This window comes from Eurosta solidaginis, chromosome 1 (assembly GCF_040869045.1).
Source record: "Eurosta solidaginis isolate ZX-2024a chromosome 1, ASM4086904v1, whole genome shotgun sequence".
Taxonomy (NCBI): Eukaryota; Metazoa; Arthropoda; class Insecta; order Diptera; family Tephritidae; genus Eurosta; species Eurosta solidaginis.
In genome coordinates this window covers 395,971,551-395,995,388 of record NC_090319.1, presented here as the reverse complement: position 1 = coordinate 395,995,388, position 23,838 = coordinate 395,971,551, and the positions used below count along the sequence as shown (strand labels likewise).

The 23,838-nt window shown below is 36.9% G+C and overlaps 1 protein-coding gene across 14 annotated transcripts in view; it reads left to right on the top strand.

The window, feature by feature from the left end:
- Positions 1-23,838, top strand: part of Lrrk (Leucine-rich repeat kinase) — a 255,882-nt gene that overhangs the window by 181,277 nt on the left and 50,767 nt on the right. For all 14 annotated transcript variants that reach the window (XM_067763702.1, XM_067763700.1, XM_067763698.1 and 11 more), the window contains 3 exons: positions 16,198-16,480; positions 16,566-16,808; positions 16,883-17,315. In XM_067763702.1, coding sequence (XP_067619803.1) covers positions 16,198-16,480; positions 16,566-16,808; positions 16,883-17,315 — 959 coding nt within the window. The remainder of the gene's footprint in view (positions 1-16,197; positions 16,481-16,565; positions 16,809-16,882; positions 17,316-23,838) is intronic.

Genomic DNA, 23,838 nt, shown 5'->3' with positions numbered 1-23,838 from the left:
ATTGCGTAAAATTGATCAACCCATAGTCATGAGTATATGAGCACGTAATACGTGCAAATGATCACTACTAGGAAAGGGTATGCGAGCAAGTATAAAGGTCAGACAATAAGTTCATATTCTTGGGTATATGTTAAGGTAAGGCGCGAGCCTGACCCGCCATCACCTTTGAATATCCGAATCGGTTATGTACACCATTGAAAAACTCATATTTTTAGGTATGCGATTTGGTAAGATATGAATTTCGTAGGACATCGCTGTGTTAAATTTCAGCATAGAATTCAGCGATATTGCCCTCACTTTTGCTATTACCAACTCATTTCCTAGTGATTACCTTTTGCTGCTGGGAAGCTTACCAGCAAACATTTATTTCTTTGCATATGTTCATATGTCATATGTATGTACATAGGTTAAATATAAAGACAGTAATGAGCGCATCTATATGTGTATTTGTGATTGATGAGCATAAAGCGAATTCAATAAATCAATACATATAATTCAAATGAGAAAATGAGTGTTTGAATTTGCATGAGAATGAATGTATAAGTAATTGTAACTACCCAGCAGCAAAAGGTAATCACTAGGAAACGAGTTGGTAATAGCAAAAGTGAGGGCAAGGCCGCTGAATTCTTTGCTGAAATTTAACACAGCGATGTTCTACGAAATTCATATCTTACCAAATCGCATACCTAAGAATATGAGTTTTTCAATGGTGTACATAACTCGGATATTGAAAGGTGATGACAGGTCAGGCTCGCGCCTTACCTAAATATATACGCAAGAATATGAACTTATTGTCTGACCTTTATACTTGCTCGCATACCCATTCCTTGTAGTGATCATTTGCACGTATTACGTGCTCATATACTCATGACTATGGGTTGATCAATTTTACGCAATACCATCCCATATACCAAGAAATATGAAGAATCAATTATCCTTAAGAATGGCTATTATATCCACTATTTGATGTGATCAGTTGTGCGCGTTGCGAGCTCATATACCAGAAGATATGAAGCGGTCAGTTATATGTATTACTCGTCTGTACACCCAGTTATAAAGGATTGTAAATGCATGCTTATCTATTTCTGTTAATTTAAGTATAATATATTTAATTTTAATATACTTAAATATTAATACAATTACAGTCAAAAAAGAAGAAACTAACTTCAATTCATTTTAAATTATTAATATACTTAAATATTAAAATACTTTAATTAAATTAAATTAATATACTTAAATATTAAAATAATTATCGCCAAAAAGGAAGAAACTAACTCCAATTCATTTTAAATCGTTAAATAAAGTAATATAATAAAATGTAATAACATTTTTGCGTATTAAATAAAGTTTATCAAAATTATTTTGTTGCTTTTGCAGTTTTTGATTTTTTCAAGGAGTTTGCCTTATGGTATCGATTTTTCGCCATTTTGAATGATCTTCTGAGGTCCCGTTCATACTCCCGTCTTGTGTACCCTTCAGTATGTGTTGCTTCTGAAAAATAAAACAAAATAAATAATAAAACATATGTATAAAAAATTTCGAATGGGTAAATTTTACCGTATAGGGCATCATTGAGGTTCTCTTGTTTTTTAAAGGGGATTTTGTCTTGCAATCCATCATAATTCATCTGGGCCATGGTTTTGTCGCTGAGGATTTTTTTCATGCCATTTACAATGCCAACTTGCCCAATAATGTTCCTAATATTGGAAACCTGGTTAAAAAATATGCACAATAAATTAATAAAAAAAAAAATTAAAAACCATATTAGCACAATTTCATACTCACATATACATCTTTATTTTTCGCAACATCGTTTTCAATTTCATCGAGACTCCTCACATCAAGAACTGGAAAGTTTACTTTCTTCTCCACTTTCTCCAGAACCCTTTGCATAAGCAAATTATTTTTTGCCTGGATGTTAATTAAGGCTGCAATTCACAAAAATGGTTTAAAATTATACAAATTAAAAATATGATTTATTTTAATAATAACCATCTAATTTTTCCGTTGCTGCACTTATTTGCTTTTTTATATTGTTCAACTCCATTTGTATATTGTCCGGGCCTGGAGAAATGTTTTCGTCATTTAGTGTGGCATTGCATCTAAAAACTGGTGTAAATATGCCGTCCGACATCTTTGAGATTTGTGCTTCTGATTCTTAAACTGTATGCAAAATGGGAATAAATAAATATTCCTTATCATTAATTGGAAAGTAAAAAAATTTATAATCGACCTGTTTTACGTTGATCATTTCTTTATTTTCAATAGGTGTATTATCTGAAACAAAAATGCCTAAATCAGTTAGCGAATTTAAAGGCCTCTCAAAAAATGCTTTGCAGTTAGTAAATCTTTTACCTATAACAAAAACTTCGTTTTCTTCCCTTGAAAAGCGAATAATTTTAAGTGGACTACCACCAGCAAAACAAATATTGTCAGGCTGTTTTGTTTTTAAAGTGTAATAGGTCGAAATGTACGTTTTAACGTACCCAAATTTATTAATTTTGGGACCAATAAATTTTTCTTTTCTAATAGTTTCACAGTGTTGGTCTTTGTTATTTATTTGCTCGAGAATTTGAGTAGGTTTTCTTACACTTTTTTTCAATTTTTGTAAATAGTTTTCAAAACTATATGCCGTGAAAGAGTTTACAAATCCTATTTCTTGTACACATTCTGTCAAATGAAGGAGAGAATGGACATTAAAAGATAACTGCTCTTCGAGATAAATAACGGGAAAGAGATTAACAAAGTATTGCAGAATATCTTGAGCAACACCGATATTTGCCCGATATTTTGTTTCTGTTAAAAGGAGCCTATATGCAGCGTGTAGCAGGAGAAAATGATTATAGACATTTGCGTTAACAGAATTTTTAGGACAAAAATGCCCGTATAAAGTATAAATTGTCGGAACTCTACAGCCTTCCATCGCTTTATTTCTTCAAAACATCTGGGTTTGCGAGCAAATTCACTGGGAACGAAATACTTTAAAGAAAGCATTTTACTTGACAAATTCTCCTTTTCTCTTTTATTAAGTTTCGGAAAGTTTGTTTTCCCATTCCATATGCAAAGAGTTATTTTCTTGACAACACCCAAGTCAACCATGTGCATCACGTCTAGGGAAAACTGTGTCACCATTTTTATACCTAGATCTTCTAGTACAGAGCTTTCATCAGTCAAATGTTTTTGATAATTTTTGTACGTTCTTAATAAAAAACCTTCGTCAGTCCGTGGTGATGATTTTAATGTGCTATAAACTGTTCTATTATCTTTTCGTTTCCCTACTTGACAACACCGGGTGCATCCTTCCAAGGTTTGACACAAAAATGCTTTTGCAGGAGAATCAGAAATAAAAGCTCTGATTTTTATTTCAAGGATTTTTCCATTTATATTCGACCCGTTTTTTAGTAAATTTGATAATTCAGACGCAAAACCTTTAGATAAAAACCATCTAGTTTTTGGTGCCTAAATAAACCCCAAATAACATAACCTCAGTATTTAAGTCAGGGAAAATCTTTCCTAAAATGGGCCACAGCGATTGTCCTGAGCTTTTGTACAAGGGAACGCCGTCAATACCAATGTCCAACACAACTGTCTCTTTGTTTTTAATAACATCACTGATTCTACGCAATTTATTTTCTATCCCTTGGTGTAAATATGTCCCGGGTAAAACATTTCTGATAAGGGTGGCCTGCCTGGTAATCAATGACTCGGAGCAAGTTGGAACATCCAAATGCCACTTATTCAAAACCCTCAATAAACCATTAAAAGCTGCACGTGTTATATTGTTACTCACAGCCCATTGTTGTAAATCAACTGTCAAGCTGCCTTCACGTTCGTTAGAATTTTCTGAACTACAGTTCTCGACATTCAACTCATTAGGTTCGTAATTATTTTGATTTAAATTATCATTTCTAATAATTTTCTTTTTTTCTGCATTTATCAAACGCCTTTCATGGCGTTTACTATACATACCTGAATTTTTATTCACTCAACACTTCACAATTAATAAATTAAGTAACTTTTTTAATTCACCTTTTAATAATATTCCAGTTAACTTTCAATTTTTATTTGCTTCCACTTCTAATGCACTCTGAAATCATACTAAAGAAGAAAACCAAAAATTGAAGCACGCCCACGCTCGGCTCCGCAGTTACACGAACAACGGGCACTAGAAAGAAAAAAAAACACGTGTCACCGCCTGAAAGTTCGTAGAAAGCTAAAAACTGAATAACTCGCGTAACTGGGGAAATGATTCCATCAGTCGATCCTCCAAGAAGATGTACAACTGAGAAACTCGCTTACCTAGAGGTATGGGTAAATCAGTCGAACGTATTTCTGCGAATATTTTAAATGGAATATGGGTCATTCAGTTGGGAACTGTGCTGTTTCCTTTGAATTGAGCATTAAAATTTCTATAGAAGAACAAGAACAAAAATATTTGCCGTTTAATTCGAATTTACCTCGTGGCCTGCCCCGCAACCTATTACAGACTCGCTGATATTTTTCAGTATTGAAACTTTTTGCTGGTGGGTATGCAGAGATGTATTCATATAAAATATAAAAGTATAAAATTTAATACTTAAGGTATGTATAGAGTGCAGATATACGTTTATACAAATTTGGTTACTTCAAGAAACTCGTTAATACAATTCTTTCACTTGTGATTATGCATTCATTTGATACAAGTTAGTAATTACATGCGAGCTATAAAGATGAAATACAACAGCGAAATGAAATATGGACATATGCAGTGTACGGTAATAGTAGTAATATTATATATGAAATATGAGAAATACAAATGGTTGATGTTCTCCAACAACCCCAATGCCACGAAAAGGGCCTAGGAGAGGTAAAAAATAAGTGCATTGGTGGAGTAGCGAAATCGCCGAACTACGCAGGGTATGCCACAGAAAGCGAAGGCTGGCAACCCGCGCACGCAGCAGGCCTGACGGGCTAGAGCATGCGGAGGCATACAAAAGAGCAAAAAAGGTTCTCTGTGCCGCCATAAAGCAAAGCAAACATGATAGCTGGAAAAAGCTTTGCAAAGAAGTTGATCGTGATCCTTGGGGACAAGGGTATAAAATAGTAATGGGGAAATCCCGCCCACCGAACCAAACGATGGATGAGGGAAAGATGCGAAGTATAGTAGATGCTCTGTTCCTCACTCGCACAAGCAGAGAGGGTGACCACGTCACCCACGAAGGCCACAACGTGCAGTCGTTCAGTGAAGGTGAGCCAAAAGCGGCCCTACACAGAATGAAGCCCGGTAAAGCGCCAGGACCGGATGGGATACCAGCTGAAGCAATAAGACTGGCTGCTAAGAGCAGTCCTGAGTTGCTTTTGCACATGTATAACAAATGCCTGGAAGCCAGGATCGTTCCTACAAGGTGGAAGACAGCGCACCTCGTGCTAATCCCGAAAAGCAAGGGAGACCCGAACTCCCCGTCGTCTTTTCGACCATTATGCATGCTCGACACGGCCGGGAAAATGATGGAAAGCCTCCTTAAACAACGGCTGATAGCAGCCATTGACGATGGAGGTGGTCTGTCCCATCGGCAGTATGGGTTCCGGAAAGGTCACTCCACAATAGATGCCATAGCCGAGGTTATAAATGCGGTAAGGAAAGTCGAAACCGCGTGCCACCAACCTAGGCCGGTTGTCTTACTGGTCACGCTGGACGTGAAAAATGCCTTCAATTCCGTCAGGTGGGACGATATGCTCGATGCGCTGAAACACTCTTTCAAGGTACCTCCTTATCTACTAGCCATATTAAGGGACTACCTAAAAGATCGCTGGCTCACGTACGAAACAAATCAAGGTCAGAGAAAGGTGAGGATAACAGGCGGAGCAGCCCAGGGATCTGTGCTAGGTGCCGAACTCTGGAATGCTTCGTATGCCAGCCTCCTTCGTTTGCACATGCCAGAAAGTGCTTTTCTTGTCGCTTTCGCAGACGACGCGGCTGCCGTAATTACAGCACGGAACTGTGAGCTGGCGCAGCTTAAATTAAACCAAGTAATGCGCAGTGTAAATAGATGGATGAGTGACCATGGACTTCAGCTCGCGACAGCGAAAACTGAGATCGTAATCCTTACGAAGAGACGAATTCCCACCATTATGAATATGGCGGTTGGAGAACAACAAGTACAAACACGCAGCTCCACGAAATACCGTGGGGTGAGGCTAGATAGCAAACTTACCTTCTCGGAACACTTTCAAGGAGCCTGTCAGAAAACTGCACGGACCATGGGATACTTAAGCCGATTAATGGCAAACACAGGCGGGCCAAGGCCATGTATAAGAAAGCTGCTTGCTTCCGCTTCGGATTCTATACTCTTGTACGGTGCAGAAATTTGGGCGGATGCAATGAAATTCCGTAAGTATCGAGCAGCTATTACTTCTGTCCAACGTAGAGGGGCGCTAAGAATTGCCTCAGCTTACCGCACGGTATCCGCAGACGCAGTTCTTGTTATTGCGGGAACCATACCGATACATCTTCTCGCTGAGGAGAGGAAATCAATTTACCACCTCCGAGGAGAAGTACGTAGAGATGTTACTGCCGCGTAGGCGCTAAAAGATTCTATCCGACGCTGGCAACAGCAATGTCGACCATATTGAACATCCACGTCGATGGCACTACGCTACTGACTGTCCTACACCCCAAAATCTTGTGTGTGACGTTTGATCAGGATCTACATTTTGGTGCGCACGCAACCGCAATTGTTCCAAGAATTTAGAGCCGTAATAAAATCCTCAAATCCCTTGCTGGCAGTACCTGGGGAAAAGATAAAGAAACGCTCTTGACCACATACAAAGCAATTAGCCAGCCGATTACGTGCTACGCGTCACCCATATGGTCGCCAAGCCTAAAAACCACCCACTGGAAGAAACTACAGGCCTGCCAAAATACTGCTCTCAGAATCGCCACGGGCTGTCTTCTTATGTCCCCAGAACACCATCTGCATAATGAGGCGAGAATACTCCCCATCAGGGAGAGAAATGAGATGCTGACCAAACAGTTTCTGTTGAATACCCAGAAACCTGGGCATCCCAACAGACATCTGATTGACGAACCAGCACCGCCTAGGGGCCTAAGGAGTCATCTCCGTAAGCATTTTGAGGAAATACGGCACCTGAGAACCCAGCCGTATGAAGCGGAAAAACACAAGCAGGTCCTTGGTGAACTCCATAGACAGGCGTCGGACCTTTATGTCGGGAATTGCCCGGTGAATCCAGTACTTGAAGAAAAATATCCAGAACTCGCAGAAGAGGAACGCATACTCCCCAGGGAAACGCGTGTCACTCTTGCTCAACTTCGTTCTGGATACTGTAACAGGTTCAACTCTTACCTATCCAGAATCAACCCCGACATACAAAATGTATGCCCTGCTTGCAATGTGTCCCCACATGACACCAACCATCTCTTTAATTGTAATGTGGAACCAACGCCTCTAACACCCCTTTCCTTATGGTCCACCCCTGTTGAAACGGCAAGTTTCCTTGGACTCCCGTTAGAGGATATTGATGACAATTTGTGATCGGTCGCGGCTATTAGGTGGGGCGAGCATTGCTACAACAACAACAGCAATGGAGCTGCAGCACTGCAGGCAAGTGGACCAGGGAACTGATTCCCGAGCAGATATGCAAGGAATATTCTCCTCGCTAAACGGCAAGATGGTTGCTTAGCCCAATAACGTGAGAATAGCCAAAGAGCTCACGTAGCGCGCTTCCGTGCCCGAAGTTATGCTAAACGCGGTCCCAGGTGCGGAAAATGCGCAGGCCGTGGGAGGTTAGGTTTTAGTGGGTAGCCCATGAAGAAAAAGAAAGGGAGTCCTACACTCGGAGATGCTCGCTGCTACAGAGAGTAGCACCGAGGCTTAACAACCCGGTTAGTGCATAAAGCATTTCCTCCTTCCACGTAACAAAAAAAAAAATAAAATAATAATAATAATAATAATAATACCCAACGGATTAATACCCTCCAAAGCCCGCCCAACCGACGTGAGGGGCACATCCGCATGACGCGCGGATTTGTTTTTGCTTTTGCCGAGTTGTTGATAGGCGGAGGTTTGTTAAGCGTTAAGATCTAAAACTGCTCACGTACATAATAAAAATCATCAGCTGAGTACTATAAATAACAGTTAGAAATTATGCATATACTACATTCTTAAGTGAACTTTTTAATACGTAAAATTTTTATTTTTTTTATTTATTTTTGTTACGAGTGTTCGATACTGTGTCACAGGATTTGATAAAATACTGTATCACAGGCTATGAAGTAGACTACGAAATATGAATTTAGGTTTTGTCATAATTTTTCAGTTTAATTGATTTCAATTTTTATGTTCAAGCGAATTTACTGATTTCAATAAATAATTTTTATAAAACGATGGACGTTCATCCTTGACAGAATCAGAAGTGGTTCGAACGCTCGTGAAAAAGTATTATTAAAGGAAAACGGTTAATGGTTAACGTGTAACGTATAAAACGGTTACGATTGTACAACGAAGGTAGTACGTTCAGGCAAAAACGACCAACGGCGTTGCAAAACCAACAGCAATCATCGGGGAATTCGTTGGACGAAGCTCAACGTGACAGAGAACATTCAGAGTATTCAAAAGAATAATTCGTGAGTTTCAAACATTGTGCACGTAACGCACATTAAACATTTATACAACGTAAACAGTATAGTATGATGGTGAAATTATCCGAAATGAAATGAAATGAAAACGATATCGCGATTAGTGGTACTAAAACAGATAAAGTTGCGTCTTTGTTGGAAGTGTTGGGTTCAGATGAGGTAGACATTGAGGAGATTTCTTCAGCGGAGCCATGGGAGCAGCCATTAAATCAGCTACAGGAGTTAGTATGCAGTTTGGCAAATTCGGTGAAGGCTATTGAAGCTGCAATTAAGCCAGCATAAGCAACGATGGAGTCGATTCGGTAGAAATGGCAAGTGCACAGGAAAGTGGACGAATTTCTGATCCTTTATCGCAGCGTAGTTTATCAACGCATGTAGTGCATACTCAGAATGTTCAGGAAGTGGTAACAGTTCTTCCTGAATTTGATTCAGTTCGGAAGACAATTTCAGCGCATCAGTTTGTGGTAAAAGTTGAGCAGTAACAAAAGGTGTACTTGTGGACAAATGAAACTGTGCTCCTCGCTGTGCAGCATAAGCTTACAGGTGTTGCAAAAATGTGGTTGGATGCTCAACCAGTGTTCAAGTCTTGGACAGAGTTTGTCCAAATGTTGTTACGTGATTTTCCATATGCATTGACCTCAGCTGATGTTCATCGCGAGTTAGCAGCACGGCGACGTAAGCCAAGTGAGTCCCTTACTGAGTATTATTATATAATGCTGACTATTGGAAGGCGAGGGGATGTTGATGAGCAATCAATAAACTCATACACCATCGACGGTTTAAACGACAGTGGGCTTACTAGAACGCTATTAGCGATGATTTTACGAACCAGCAATGAGTTGAGACAATGTCTTGAAAATTTACGGTCAACGGCAGAAAGAAGCGGACATTGAAACATACTATGTAGCAGTTCATCGGAGTACAGCCCGGTAACAGTCGACACTAAAGAGAAACAGGTGAAATGTTATAATTGTAATGTATATGGTCATGTGGCAGCGAAATGTCCGCAACCTCAAAAGGAGCAGCGATGTACTAAGTGTTCAAAAGTTGGGCAGGACGCAAAAAATTGTTTAGCAGAATCTAAACATACTGTTGCAAAGATAGATGGAAATGAAAATATACAACAAATGGTTCTGCCAATTGTCGAAGAGGTCGAGTGTGAAGGACGGAAGTACCAAGCCCTTATAGATACTAGTAGTGATCATTCACTTATAAAGAAGTCAGCGGCGTGGTTTAGCGCAAATCGAATGCCAACATATCAACGATTGAAAGGTTTTGGTGGCTCTATAGTTGAGGTTACTTACGTTGTAAATACTAAGATTAAATTTGCAGACAAGGTTATCAGTGCCAAATTGTATGAGGTACCAGATAACATGCTCAATTATGACTTTTTGCTAGGAAGGGATGTGCTATGCGGTCAAGATCGTCGTTTGATAATTGATTCTGCATCAATAGTATTGGAAATTAAAAGCGGAACACAGTTCAATGTAAACAATAATTTAGTTCAGAAGCAACAGCAGGAAGTACTCAAATTATTAAATGATTATGACAAATGTTTAGCAGAAGGCATATCTACTCTGGGAAGATCAAAAACTACATTAATGGACATACGTGTTACTACTGAGAGCCCTATTGTGGGTAAACGGTACCAAGTACCATTTGCAAAACAATGTGAACTTTCAAGAATATTAAAAGAACTCTTAGACAATAACATTATTCGACGCAGTTCTTCTCCACACGCCGCGTCTGTAGTGATGGTAGCAAAGGCCAATGGGGAGAGCAGGATGTGCGTAGACTACCGTGCATTAAATACAGTTACTGTAAGGAAACATTTTCCCATGCCAGTGGTTGAGGAGCAATTGGCTAAGTTAAGTGGCGGACAATTTTTTAAACTTTGGATATGACTAGCGGATATTATCAAGTCCCGATTCAAGAAGATTGTAAGAAACTTACACCGTTTCTGACGCATGAGGGATTATATGAACACAATGTGATGCCTTTTGGGTTAGTCAATGCACCGATGGTATTTCATGAAATGGTAGTACGAGTAATGTCGTCATTGAAGCACAGAGACAATGTAATCAGTTATGTGGATGAAGTGATCATAGCTACCCCGTCATTCGAGGAAGGAATAATAGTTTTAAGAGAGGTGTTGGAAGCGATTAAGCAAGATGGTCTTACGTTCCGACCTTCAAAGTGCCAATTCTTGGCGAACGATGTTATTTTCTTGGGTCACGAGGTGTCTAAAGCAGGTATAGCTCCGGGGAAAAAGACGATATGTGTTGAAGAGTTTCCTCAGCCGAAACCTGTTACCCAGGTAAGGCAATGTCTTGGATTAACAGATTTCTTTCGCAAATTTGTTGAAGGCTACAGTCATATCGCAATTCCACTCACTATGTTGTTAAAGAAGGATGCCGGTTTTGAGTGGGGTTCTTCACAGCAACAAGCTTTTGATCAGTTGAAGGGTGCTATATCAAGCAAGCCAGTGTTGGCGTTATACTATTCTCATAAGCAGCACGAGATACACACTGATGCTAGTCATGTGGGCCTTTCTGGAATTTTATTCCAATATGGAGATGAAGGTATAAAACCAGTTTTCTTTTATAGTAGGCAATTTAGTGAGCCTGAGTTGGAAGTATTAGCGATAGTTGAAACGTCAACACGCTTCCGTATGTATCTTTTGGGAAAAACATTCACAGTAGTAACTGATTGCAACGCTATTGTTACAACGAAAGCTACGACACCACTTCTTCCGCGTATTGCGAGATGGTGGTTGAGATCACAAGAATTTGACTTCAAAACGATTCATCGACAGGGTCATAAAATGCGGCATGTAGACTGTATGAGCAGATCACCTAGTTTACCATCAAGCGAATGCCAGACGGTTGCAGATAATATTTTAGCTATCACAACAGAAGGAAGCCATGATTGGGTGTATACAATGCAAATGCAAGATAAGAAACTTCAGGATATCGTGGAAGCATTGAAATCTAGTTCAGTATCAGTAAACCAAATTCAACAAGATTATAAGGTACACAAGGGTAGGTTATACCGCAAAGTTGGAGGTGGACGACGTTTGGTAATTCCTCAGGCCGTAAGATGGCGTATCACGAAGACTTGTCATGATGATTCCCGGCATTTTGGTGTTGAGAAGACATTACAACGACTTCAACGAGATTTCTGGTTTCATCGTATGAGGCGTTATGTTAAAGGGTACATAGCGGCATGTCCAGAATGTTGCATATATAAGGTACGAGGAGGCAAACCCGAGGGGCAAATGCATCTCACAGAGATAACACCAATACCGTTTCGGTCAATACATATGGACCATTTGGGGCCGTTTCCCAAGAGCAAGAAAGTGAATCAGCATATAATTGTTTTGGTATGTGCTCTTTCAAAATATACAATTTTGAAGGCGGTGCGAAATTCTAAATCAGCTCCAGTTATTGGCATGCTACAAGAAGTGATGTCGACGTTTGGTCAACCAGTTCAGATAACTACGGATCGTGGTACAGCATTCACTTCAAAAGATTTCGAGACGTTCTTAAACAAACATATGGTATTCGACATATTAAGATTGCAGTACGGACTCCGCGAGGAAATGGTCAAGCCGAACGTGTAAACAAGACCATTTTGCCAGCCATACGCACTATGATGAAAACTACAAAAGAATGAAACTCTATATTACCCTCTGTACAATGGAGTCTAAATTCACACCTAATTGCAACGACAAAAGTGAGTCCGAATGATGTCATATTTAACTACGACATGCGTGACTATAGTTTGAATAGGCTTATACAGTCAATTCCCGACGAAGAAAACCAGGAAACAAATACCAAACGAGGTGACTTATATTTACAAACGAAAGAGCAAATTGAAAAGAGAGAATAAAGTGGCAGCAGCGATTTAATCAACGCCATCAGCAACCGACACGATATAACAAAGGCGACTTAGTTATGGTTACCAATGTATCAACAGCCACAGGGGAGTCACACAAGTTAGATGTAAAATACAAAGGCCCATATATGGTTATAAAGGTTTTGGATTATGACCGATATATTGTAGAAGATATTCCCGATGTACCTGTAACTCAAAGACGTTACTGCGGAATTATTTCAAGTGATCAAATGAAACGTTGGTGCCAGCTTAGTCCAGAACTTGAGATAGAGAACAGCGATGATAGTTCAACCGACGATTAATCGAGGCCGCTTAATTGAAGTCAGGAGATACTGTGTGACAGGATTTGATAAAATACTGTATCACAGGCTATGAAGTAGACTACGAAATATGAATTTAGGTTTTGTCATAATTTTTCAGTTTAATTGATTTCAATTTTTATGTTCAAGCGAATTTACTGATTTCAATAAATAATTTTTATAAAACGATCAACGTTCATCCTTGACACGAGTTAAGATAGGATAGGACAGTTTTCTTTATGGTAAAAAGTGAATCCGTTATATCAAATGAACTAGAATGAGTGTTGAAATCATGACACAAACACCGAAAAGGTTCTTTTAATTCGAAATTAGTTCTACACTGCCTCAAAAGAAGAGGTTTGTAATACTTGACACTCGTGAAGGGACTCTAAAGTTTACTTCGTTTAAGAGAATTGGGCTAGAAATCAATGCATTCAGTAGTTTAGCCATAAATATTACGCCTAGCATTTCCCTACGACTTGCAAGAGTTGGAAGATTGATAAGCTTCAACCGACTAGTATAAGGGGGAAGATTATACGCAGAGTCCCACTGAAAATTTCTTAAAGAGAAAAGTAGAAATTGCTTTTGTACTGATTCAAGTCTATCTGCATGAACTCGATATTTAGGATTCCAGACTATTGATCCGTATGCCAATATTGGTCTAACTAAAGTGGTGAGAAGTGCTTTAGTTACATAAGGGTCACTAAATTCCTTGGACCACCGTTTCACGAATGAAAGAACACCTCTAGCCTTATTGACAGTACCATTAATATGAAGGTTGAAACTAAGTTTAGTATCTATAGTGACTCCCAAGTCCACAAAATAGTTTACTGATGAAAGACAAAAATTATTAATTACATAAGAGGCTGCTGGCAAAGATCTCCGAGAGAGGGACATGAATTTACATTTATTAACCTCAAGCGGCATTGAATTCACGAATAAAGGCGTACATTTCGGTGTGTCGATTTTCGACATCGATCCTGCCAGTTTATTTATTTTTTTAAATTCAAAAATCCGTTAGTACATGGCGTGAAATTAGTGGTGTCCTTTTCATTCTTCTTGCAGCAATGCTTCGTCCCATCCAATAGGTGAGATACTCCCAATTGTCATCACTTAGGGCTTCAATAGGGTTGGACCAAAGATACATAGGTGTTAAAGGTGTTGGTTCCACATTGCAATTGAAAGCATGGTTGGTGTCATATGAGGGCACATGACTATATGGTGTATGTCTGGGTTGAGTCTGGACACGTGAGACCGAAATTATGTACATAAAACACTTGCCGCTTTGCTTCGCCCTCACGCTATATCAGCGCTCTAAATTAAGAGTATCTTAACTTTATGCCCCGCTTTACATTCCAAAAACTTCGTGTAGCAAGATATACGTGTAGCCAAACATTGCAGCCATCTGTCAGGCGTATTAATGTAATAAAGTTATGTTATCCTGCATAAGAGTTTAAGCTGTTACAATTCCCAGATCGAAAGGGGCCAGAGCCATACGCGTCTCCCTGGGAAGTCTGCTTTCCCGAAAAGCAAATGGCAATAGCAAAGCGACCATCACTACGTATGTACTACTGAGGCGGCCGCCGTGGTGTCGTGGTTCAAAGCAACATTAAAAGGTCAGAAACAATTCAATTAGATAAAAGTCTTTCTAAGAGGGTTGCCGCTCGGTAGTCATTTCGCAAACACTCTGAGTGTATTTCTGCCATGAAAATCTTCTCATTGAAAAATCTTCTGCCTTGCAGATGCCATTCGTAGTCAATCATGGTCCCTTCCCGCCAATTTGTAGGAAAATTAAAATGTAGCACGGTGCAAATTGGAAGAGAAGCTCGGCCTAAAACCTCTGGAGGTTATCGGCCCTTACTTTTTTTTTACGTATATACTACTTTAGGTACTTTTCTACTACAATTTTCACAGAAGAGGATTAAATTATTCCCCTTTTCCTTGCTTCGTAAAAGCAACCTGTCCTAATTTTTCAAATGGGAAAAGTCAAAGCTCTGCTGTCAGAAGTTAACAAACTCCCAGCCAGAATTTTTGAAAATTTTGATCAAAAAGATATTCAAATATCATACCCCAAGATGATTAAAAACTTTCAAATTTAAAAGTATTTTCTATTCAAAAATTAATGTAACGTCCGTAGAAAAATGTGTCCTAAATGTGATTATTCTTGAATATTCATTTATGATTAATATTTCGAAACGCTTTTTATCATAACTGATATCATTGTAAAATTGAACTTTAATTGTTTAGAGTAATATCTGACTGCTTTTCACAGTCATTTTCTGATCATAATTCGTGAACATACTTCAATCGTTTTGGTTGAGTTTTTTGAATGATCTCATACAAAATAACATAATGCATGCTGAAATGAGCTATTTGAACCAAAGGTAATTCGCAAACAAACGACCGATATACACCTGCGACTACAACATCCAACATCAGCTATGATCGTCAATATCTTAAAATACGATATGGTACGGGATGTTGAAGCCATATCCAGGTACATATTATGTCAAGAGAGTTTCACTTACCTGGGTTCAAATAGTTCACAACCTTTCTATTATCGAATGGTTGGATTTGGATTTTCTGGGAAGCCGACGGTGGAGAAATGGTTGGGGACATCTTCGGTTACGAGCAGTATTTACATTATTTCTTATCTTGAAGAATATCTTTTGTATAAATAATAAAATTTTAATATATTTTTTCTGAACTTCACGATTGAAAAAATGTGTGTATGTCTTATATGTAATACTCCTATATTGCTAATAGAAAATGCTCGCAATATGTTTTGAATTCGAAATCAAAATAAGGCAGCCTATAAAATTTTTGTGATTGTAGCAGCATAAGTGTGACAAGAAAAAATTTAAATTTACGTACATTCGATTATTGAATACAAAAACAAAAACGTTTAAACAGCAATATATCGGAACTCTGATGTTTGGGAATGTACCTAGCTTTTTGTAGCAATATAGGAGTATTACACATATGGTGTATGTGAAAAAAATAAGATCTTCAATGAAAAGTAAAATCTTAACAAGTATAAAATTTACTATTCAGTAAACAAAGATAGTCAGAAAAGATTCAGAAAGCTGAATGAAAAATGATTAAAAAGTTTTGATCACCTAAAGTAAACACACATGATTCAAATATGATTCTAAAATGTGATTGAAAAACTATATTCAGTTTTTGATCATCAAAAGTACACATATTTGATTATTTCCTTTGTGCAATTGTATGATAACTCATTATTTAGTCAGAAAGGGTAATCAAATTGTATTGATATGTAATCACCGAAATGCTGAGTGGACTTCTAGTAATTGAATCATGAATACAAATTATGTATGTATATGTAAATTTTTAATTATGTAGATGAAGCTGCCGGATTTGAACTTTGGTTGCCTGCCTATAATTCACGTATCGACATACTAGATGTTACGCCATCGGGCAGTTGTCTTCAAGGTAGCAGCATTAAGTGTGCAAATCGCCTGCAAATCGATAATTCGCCATGCTCGAACACTGGCAATGGAAAGAGTGGTACCCGTTCCCGTTCTCATTCTGTATCGCGTCAATACAAAATAAATATGCTATGTTGTTGTTTAATTGAAGATTGCATTTGGATCGGGGATGCTGCTGGAACTTTGCATTCATATAAGTATGTTCTATTCCTAAGAATATGCATAACAAAAGTTGTTCGTACATTAATTGGCTTGTTTTTCTTTACAATTTTATTTCAATAGTACTACTAACTGGGCACTCCTATTTGCGTACATGCTGGATCCAGCTATAAAATCACCTGTCATAACTTTGATTTATTTGCCTAATATTGAACGTGTAGCCATAGGCTTAGAAAATGGACGTGTTTTCCTCGTTGACTCTAAGAAGATTCCAACAAATTGTGCATTTGCAGAAGGCTCTTTTGTGTTAACCGAAATTTGTTCTGGTCTTATTCTACATAGTGCGTGCTCTGCGTTGGTGGATGAGTAAGTTTAGTTTTGTAATTATAATAGTTATATCAATACATTCTGATAAAATCTTGAAATTTTTTGACATTCAGCAAATATGAGCTTTGGTGTGGTGAAATGGCTGGAAAAATCAATGTATTTCCACTGAGCAAAACGGGCGTTTCTGGTCATCAGACATTATGTCATAGTGAAGAACCAAATATTATTGAAGATGTAAAGGTGGCACGTATGTGTGCGACAGATAGTTTTGTATTTTCTTGTCTTTATCCTGGCTTTGTGGTGTATCAGTGGAGTGTACGTAGCAAAACCATTGAAAACAAACTAGATTGTTCTAAACTTTTGCCATGCTCGGAATCTTTAAAAAGTATTTCCATCGATGAGCATTTAAGTTTGCTTAAATGCCAGATCTCTGCGATGGCTTCACACGGAAATGAGTTGTATATTGGCACAACTTGGGGTTGTTTGATCATAACTGAGCTAAGTACTTTGCGACCGATAACTGTTTTTCGCCCGTATGAAAATGAGGTAACTTTCATTGATAAGATATGTTTCTATTAACTATAGCGTTTTCTAATCTTATAATGTTGAGTTAATTTTTTCGAATTGGAGTTCATCAGCTTAATTTTGTTTTCAAATACTATTAAGCTGCCTCGAAGTTAATTCATGATATGGTCGAAGACCAAAAATAACTCGGCCACACTAAAACACACATTTTTTAAATATTTACCATTAATCATTATTTTTTGAGGTAACCGACAAGACCACTGAGAATTATCTGAGTTCTCAGTTTATCATTATCACTAACAATAGGGCTGATTACATTCAACACGGTGTCTACATACCATAACCACAATAAAGCAAAGCTTGACGACAACCGTAGCCAAGAATTGGCTACTTGATTACTTTGAAGGCGGCAGCTACAAATATAAATAATAGCAAACAGTAGCGAAAAACTTAGAAACAAAAATATTATTTTTAAAAAACGCCCAAAAGAATGATTTTAGCTTTTATTATCTCTTATTTACTTCTATTTTATTTTTTATTGACCCAAAAATATAATTAGTTTTATCTGGCTACCACGGCAGTTGATTGATTGTCGTGCTGCTCTGTCGCACCCAAAATAACGACTCTCATAAGAACATGTGTAAAAATAATTTGACAGATGTCGTTTTGTAGCCGCTGTCGTGAATCAGGCCTAATGGACGAGCCACAATGATAGATACGTTCAACGCAATATTTTGCATGCCAGTAACATCGGCACAATCACGCAAGATGTTGAGTTTGTAAATATGAAGGAACTTCAGACTTAGCAATTGAAATTTATTTCGCCTTGCCAATTCAAACCCGAAATTTCGCGAAGCACTGTTATAAACATTCTCACTATACAAGAAAAAATATTAGAAAAGGCGTAACGTGTAGGTGATATTTAAACTTGGTTGATAGGCTTTAATCAATGTGATTCACTCCAAGGGACTAGTTGGAATAGGACCGACAACTTTAGGAAATATCAATCCGGGAGACTTGGGTGTTAAATGATTAAGTGTGAAAATCAAAATTAACATTTCAGACGCTATTTTAAAGTTTATCGAATAAACAACAGGTGTTTGAATATAAGGCCAAGTGATTTTTCAAACCCTTCTCATACGTACATATATCTTCATCATTTCAAAGGAATGTTTAAACTCCTGGAACCTAATAAAGGATTTTGCATCACTGATTTCGCTTATTCTTAAGCCAATTGGACTATTGAATTTTTGAAAAAATCGGCACTTTTTTCGGGTAGGTTGCTTATTTGACAACTTGAGGACAGTTTCATAAAACATGTTCGACTTCGGTCATTTTATTTGAATTCATTGTTCTTTATTAATTTTTTGAGAAATTATGCAAAGTGAGTATAACAATTTTGTATATAAATATTCTTTTAGTGTTTTGTTTTAATATAGTATGACTTGGTGAATTGGGTGATGCAAAATCCGTGTTAAGCCGGCATGGAAAGCGCCTGTTTTTTAAATAACTTTTGAACGGTTAGAAAGAGCTAAATTTTGCAATTGGATTCGTATAACTAGCAGTGATGCGCATTCGTTGATACCCATTTCGAATATATCGGACCAATTTTCGACATAAATGGCCTAGACAGTCTTAAATGAGTAGAAAATATAGTAATGAGCGGAACGCCGCCGCTGCCAGTCCGATATTTTTGCCATTCGGCGGCGGCGTGTGAAAAACGACGAAAATCGGCGGCGGCGGCGTATATCCATACAGAAGTAGACTTCATCTTATTAGCTTACCCCCTCTGGAAAACCGGAGAATATTACTAGGGTATCGTTCATCCATAAGCTCATTATTGTAGAAATTGATTCTGCTTATTTTGCGGTTCCTCCTAGATTATCCAGACAATACTTTCCTTTTTACTTACCCATTTGCCGTCGAAACTTTGTTAAAAATAATGATCTGCTTATCTGGTGCTCGTACAACAATGACTTGTATAGCTGTATTAGTTTTGAATGTACTTTTGCCACTTGACGTAATGCAATACTCGCCTGTCTAACCTAAGAGATACAAGCTAATGCATTGTTTAATATGCCGACATTATTTCTTCCGTAAAAAAAACAGACACGATATCGTATAAGGATGGATTGGATATATGGGTTCTTTAACCTCAATTATAAGACAGTCCTGTGTTGATTGGAATCTAGTGCATTCCAACAACGTTAACATCATCCTTTCTCACGAGTTACTAACAGGAATCGTATGCATTCAGGCAGTATAATTTTGGGAGGTCAGGCATCGAGTTGATTTGAATCTAGTGCATTCCAACAACGCAAGTCATGTTACTTTTTTATGCATTCTGGTGGCATAGCACATTAAACTACTTGGAGCTCTACCGCATTCACACAGACATGCTGATTGGAATCTTGTTGAATTCCAACAGGATGTCGATTGGAATCCTGTGCATTTCGAAAGCATGCTGAGCAGAATCTGATGCATTCCGCCAGTGTAAGATCTTATTATTGCTCTTATTTCCTACTATTAGGTTTTGAAATTAAACTGCAATGTTATATATATTATTGTTATGTTCTAATACATCATAGTTGAAATTTCAATGTATTTAAATGTTAACTTTTGAGTTGTATATATGCACTAGCTTATACCCTTGGGTTTTACCCCACGTTTCTATAAAAATATGCAGGCTACTCGTAACTGGCCATGGGTAAAACAAGAGTTGATAACATTGACTTCTGCTACAGCTAATGACTGTTGTTGTATGATATATTCATATTTGTAACAGGATTCCCCTCGCGTAGGTGAGGTTGACAATTGAGTTGCAGAAGCTCTGAAACTATAAAAGTTTGTATTGCGCTCATCAATCCGTTGATTCGCAGCTAATTATCGTCCTTGAGCTTCATTGAATAGGAAATTTGAGGCATTTAAAATTGAAAAGACAAATCAATCGGTATCAATGGGATGCTTTGTTTTAAACTTTTTTGTTTTCGAAATTTTCCGATAAAATGAATCAATGACATTCGTAAAAGTTTTGTGATGAAAAGCCTTATCCTTCCCACTACATAAGCGTGGAGAATCGAAATAACGAAGCATAAATATTATGATATTATGGGCCCTCTTCTAAGGATCAATCGATGAGGATATATTTCTGATGGCTCAAAAGAGCTAATAAACTCAATCTGATATGCACAGCTTGGGACTCTTCCACGACTGTGTTAATATAGTGAAATGTTTTCTTCCAGTTCCTCCAGGCGTCTCCAAAAATACCAACCCTAAAGATAACATAAAAGAATACTAAAGGAATAACAGCCATACCCAACTCTGCAATCAAACTTTACGTGTTGAAATAACCAGATTTTTTAAGGCAGTCATAGTTCTGAAAGTCCCATTTGTCTTGTATTTTTTTAATTCCATATATTACTGGTGCTGTTAGGTCTTAACGTCATAGAGCTCCATACCAAATTTCATTATACCATTTGTATGGGAGGTGCCACGCTCTTTCTTACTCACCCCTTATTTTCTTAGTGGTGTTAGGGATTAATCCAATTTAACTCTTTACTGGATTTCAATGTTCTTGGAATACTTCCAGAGTTATGTTGTATCAACATTCAATTTGTATGGTAGTTGCCACTCCCTTTCTTTATATTGAAGTTATGTTTAGCCTATGACCATCTTTAGTGGTTAACAGATAAACAAAGGTAAAAGGTAAAACAAGAGTTGATAACATTGACTTCTGCTACAGCTAATGACTGTTGTTGTATGATATATTCATATTTGTAACAGGATTCCCCTCGCGTAGGTGAGGTTGACAATTGAGTTGCAGAAGCTCTGAAACTATAAAAGTTTGTATTGCGCTCATCAATCCGTTGATTCGCAGCTAATTATCGTCCTTGAGCTTCATTGAATAGGAAATTTGAGGCATTTAAAATTGAAAAGACAAATCAATCGGTATCAATGGGATGCTTTGTTTTAAACTTTTTTGTTTTCGAAATTTTCCGATAAAATGAATCAATGACATTCGTAAAAGTTTTGTGATGAAAAGCCTTATCCTTCCCACTACATAAGCGTGGAGAATCGAAATAACGAAGCATAAATATTATGATATTATGGGCCCTCTTCTAAGGATCAATCGATGAGGATATATTTCTGATGGCTCAAAAGAGCTAATAAACTCAATCTGATATGCACAGCTTGGGACTCTTCCACGACTGTGTTAATATAGTGAAATGTTTTCTTCCAGTTCCTCCAGGCGTCTCCAAAAATACCAACCCTAAAGATAACATAAAAGAATACTAAAGGAATAACAGCCATACCCAACTCTGCAATCAAACTTTACGTGTTGAAATAACCAGATTTTTTAAGGCAGTCATAGTTCTGAAAGTCCCATTTGTCTTGTATTTTTTTAATTCCATATATTACTGGTGCTGTTAGGTCTTAACGTCATAGAGCTCCATACCAAATTTCATTATACCATTTGTATGGGAGGTGCCACGCTCTTTCTTACTCACCCCTTATTTTCTTAGTGGTGTTAGGGATTAATCCAATTTAACTCTTTACTGGATTTCAATGTTCTTGGAATACTTCCAGAGTTATGTTGTATCAACATTCAATTTGTATGGTAGTTGCCACTCCCTTTCTTTATATTGAAGTTATGTTTAGCCTATGACCATCTTTAGTGGTTAACCAAATATTTATTTTATTTTTAAAAATTTATATTTTGTTTATTTTTGAGTTCAGATATTTTCAAAACTAATTAGAATTTTCTTTTTTTGAAGTTATTCAAAAATTTTAAGTTAACACGAAAACTCAATAAAAATTTTAAAAATTAAAGTAAAGAGTACAAAGTAGTTAACACTATATTTACTCCCCCTCCAAGAAAATTTGAAACAAACAAATTATTAATTAATATTAAATGTAACCTTTTTTTGTTTTTTGTTGTTTAATGTATTTGTATTTAAATTAGTGTTAATAAGTATGTTTGCTGGTTTAAGTAAATCAATTGAAATATTTTTAATAGTATTTTTGTATTAAATTGTAAATGTTTTATGTTTCTTAGAGATAACTTTAAAAGGTCCTTCATAAGGTGATTCTAAATTAGATTTACGAAGAACTTTAACAAAAACATACTCACAACTTTCTAATTGTTTAGGAACGAAAAAAATTTTCTTTGTTATGATGAAAAACTTTAGAACGAACAAGCGAAAAATATTCTCTTATTTTATGAAGAGCGTCATTAGAAAAATCATGTTCTTTATTACTATTTGAAATAATTAATTCACCAGGTATTCTAAGTGTTTGGCCATAAACAAGTTCAGCAGATGAACATTTTAAATCTTCTTTAATAGAAGTTCGTAAACCAAGTAGAATGAATGGTAAAATGTCAGACCAATGAACCGAGTCGTTTGATGCTATAATTGCTGCTTTTAAAGTTCGATGAAATCTCTCTATCATGCCATTTGCTTGGGGATGGTAAGGAGATGTATGAATTTTATGAGAACCTAAAAGTTTAGTTAATTCTGTAAAATATGTTGAGGTGAATTGTGAACCTTGATCTACTGTAATATTTAATGGTATACCAAATCGTGGTATATAATTTTGAATAAAAGTTTTTACTATAGTATTTGTTGAAATATCTTTAAGCGGATAAGCTTCAGGCCAACGTGAAAATCTGTCAATAATTGTTAAAATATAACAATTTCCATTTGAAACTGGAAGAGGTCCAACAATATCCATATGAATATGTTCAAAACGGCCTGATGGTATTTGAATTTTTTGGATAGGAGATTTAGTATGTCTTGAAATTTTGGATTTTTGACAATTGATGAAAGATGAAGTCCAATCGTTAATCTCTTTACGCATGTTAGGCCAATAATATTTATTTTGAATTAATTTTCTAGTTGTTCTTATACTTGGATGAGATAATGAGTGAATTTTGTCAAATATAATTCTTCTCATAGAATGTGGAACATAAGGTCGAAAAGGTTGTAGAGAAACATCACACCATATGTTTAAATTAATAACTGGAATATGAATTTCTTTTAAATTATTTTTAGAATTTGGATCAGAAATGGTTTTTTGTAAAAATGTATCAGTTTGTTGTTCTTTATATACAGTTTCTAAATTTATATGTTGAGTTGAAATTGCATTTATTTCTGGAATACGGGAAAGTGTGTCGGCAACTATGTTGTCTTTTCCACGTATATATTGAATATCATTTGTAAATTGAGCAATATATTCAAGATGACGTAGTTGACGAGGAGATCTATCTACTTTAGAATTTAGAACATGAATTAAAGGTTTATGATCAGTATAAATTGTAAAAGTTCTACCTTCAAGAAAATGTTTAAAATGTTTAATTGAATTATAAATTCCCAAAAGTTCACGATCAAATGTTGAATATTTAGTTTCTGGTGTAGTTAATTTTCTTGAAAAATAAGCTAAAGGTTCTAGTATATTATTGCTAGTTTGTTGAAGAACTGCTCCAATAGCAACATTTGATGCATCTACTGCTAATGATAAAGTACCATTTTTGTCGAAATGTGTA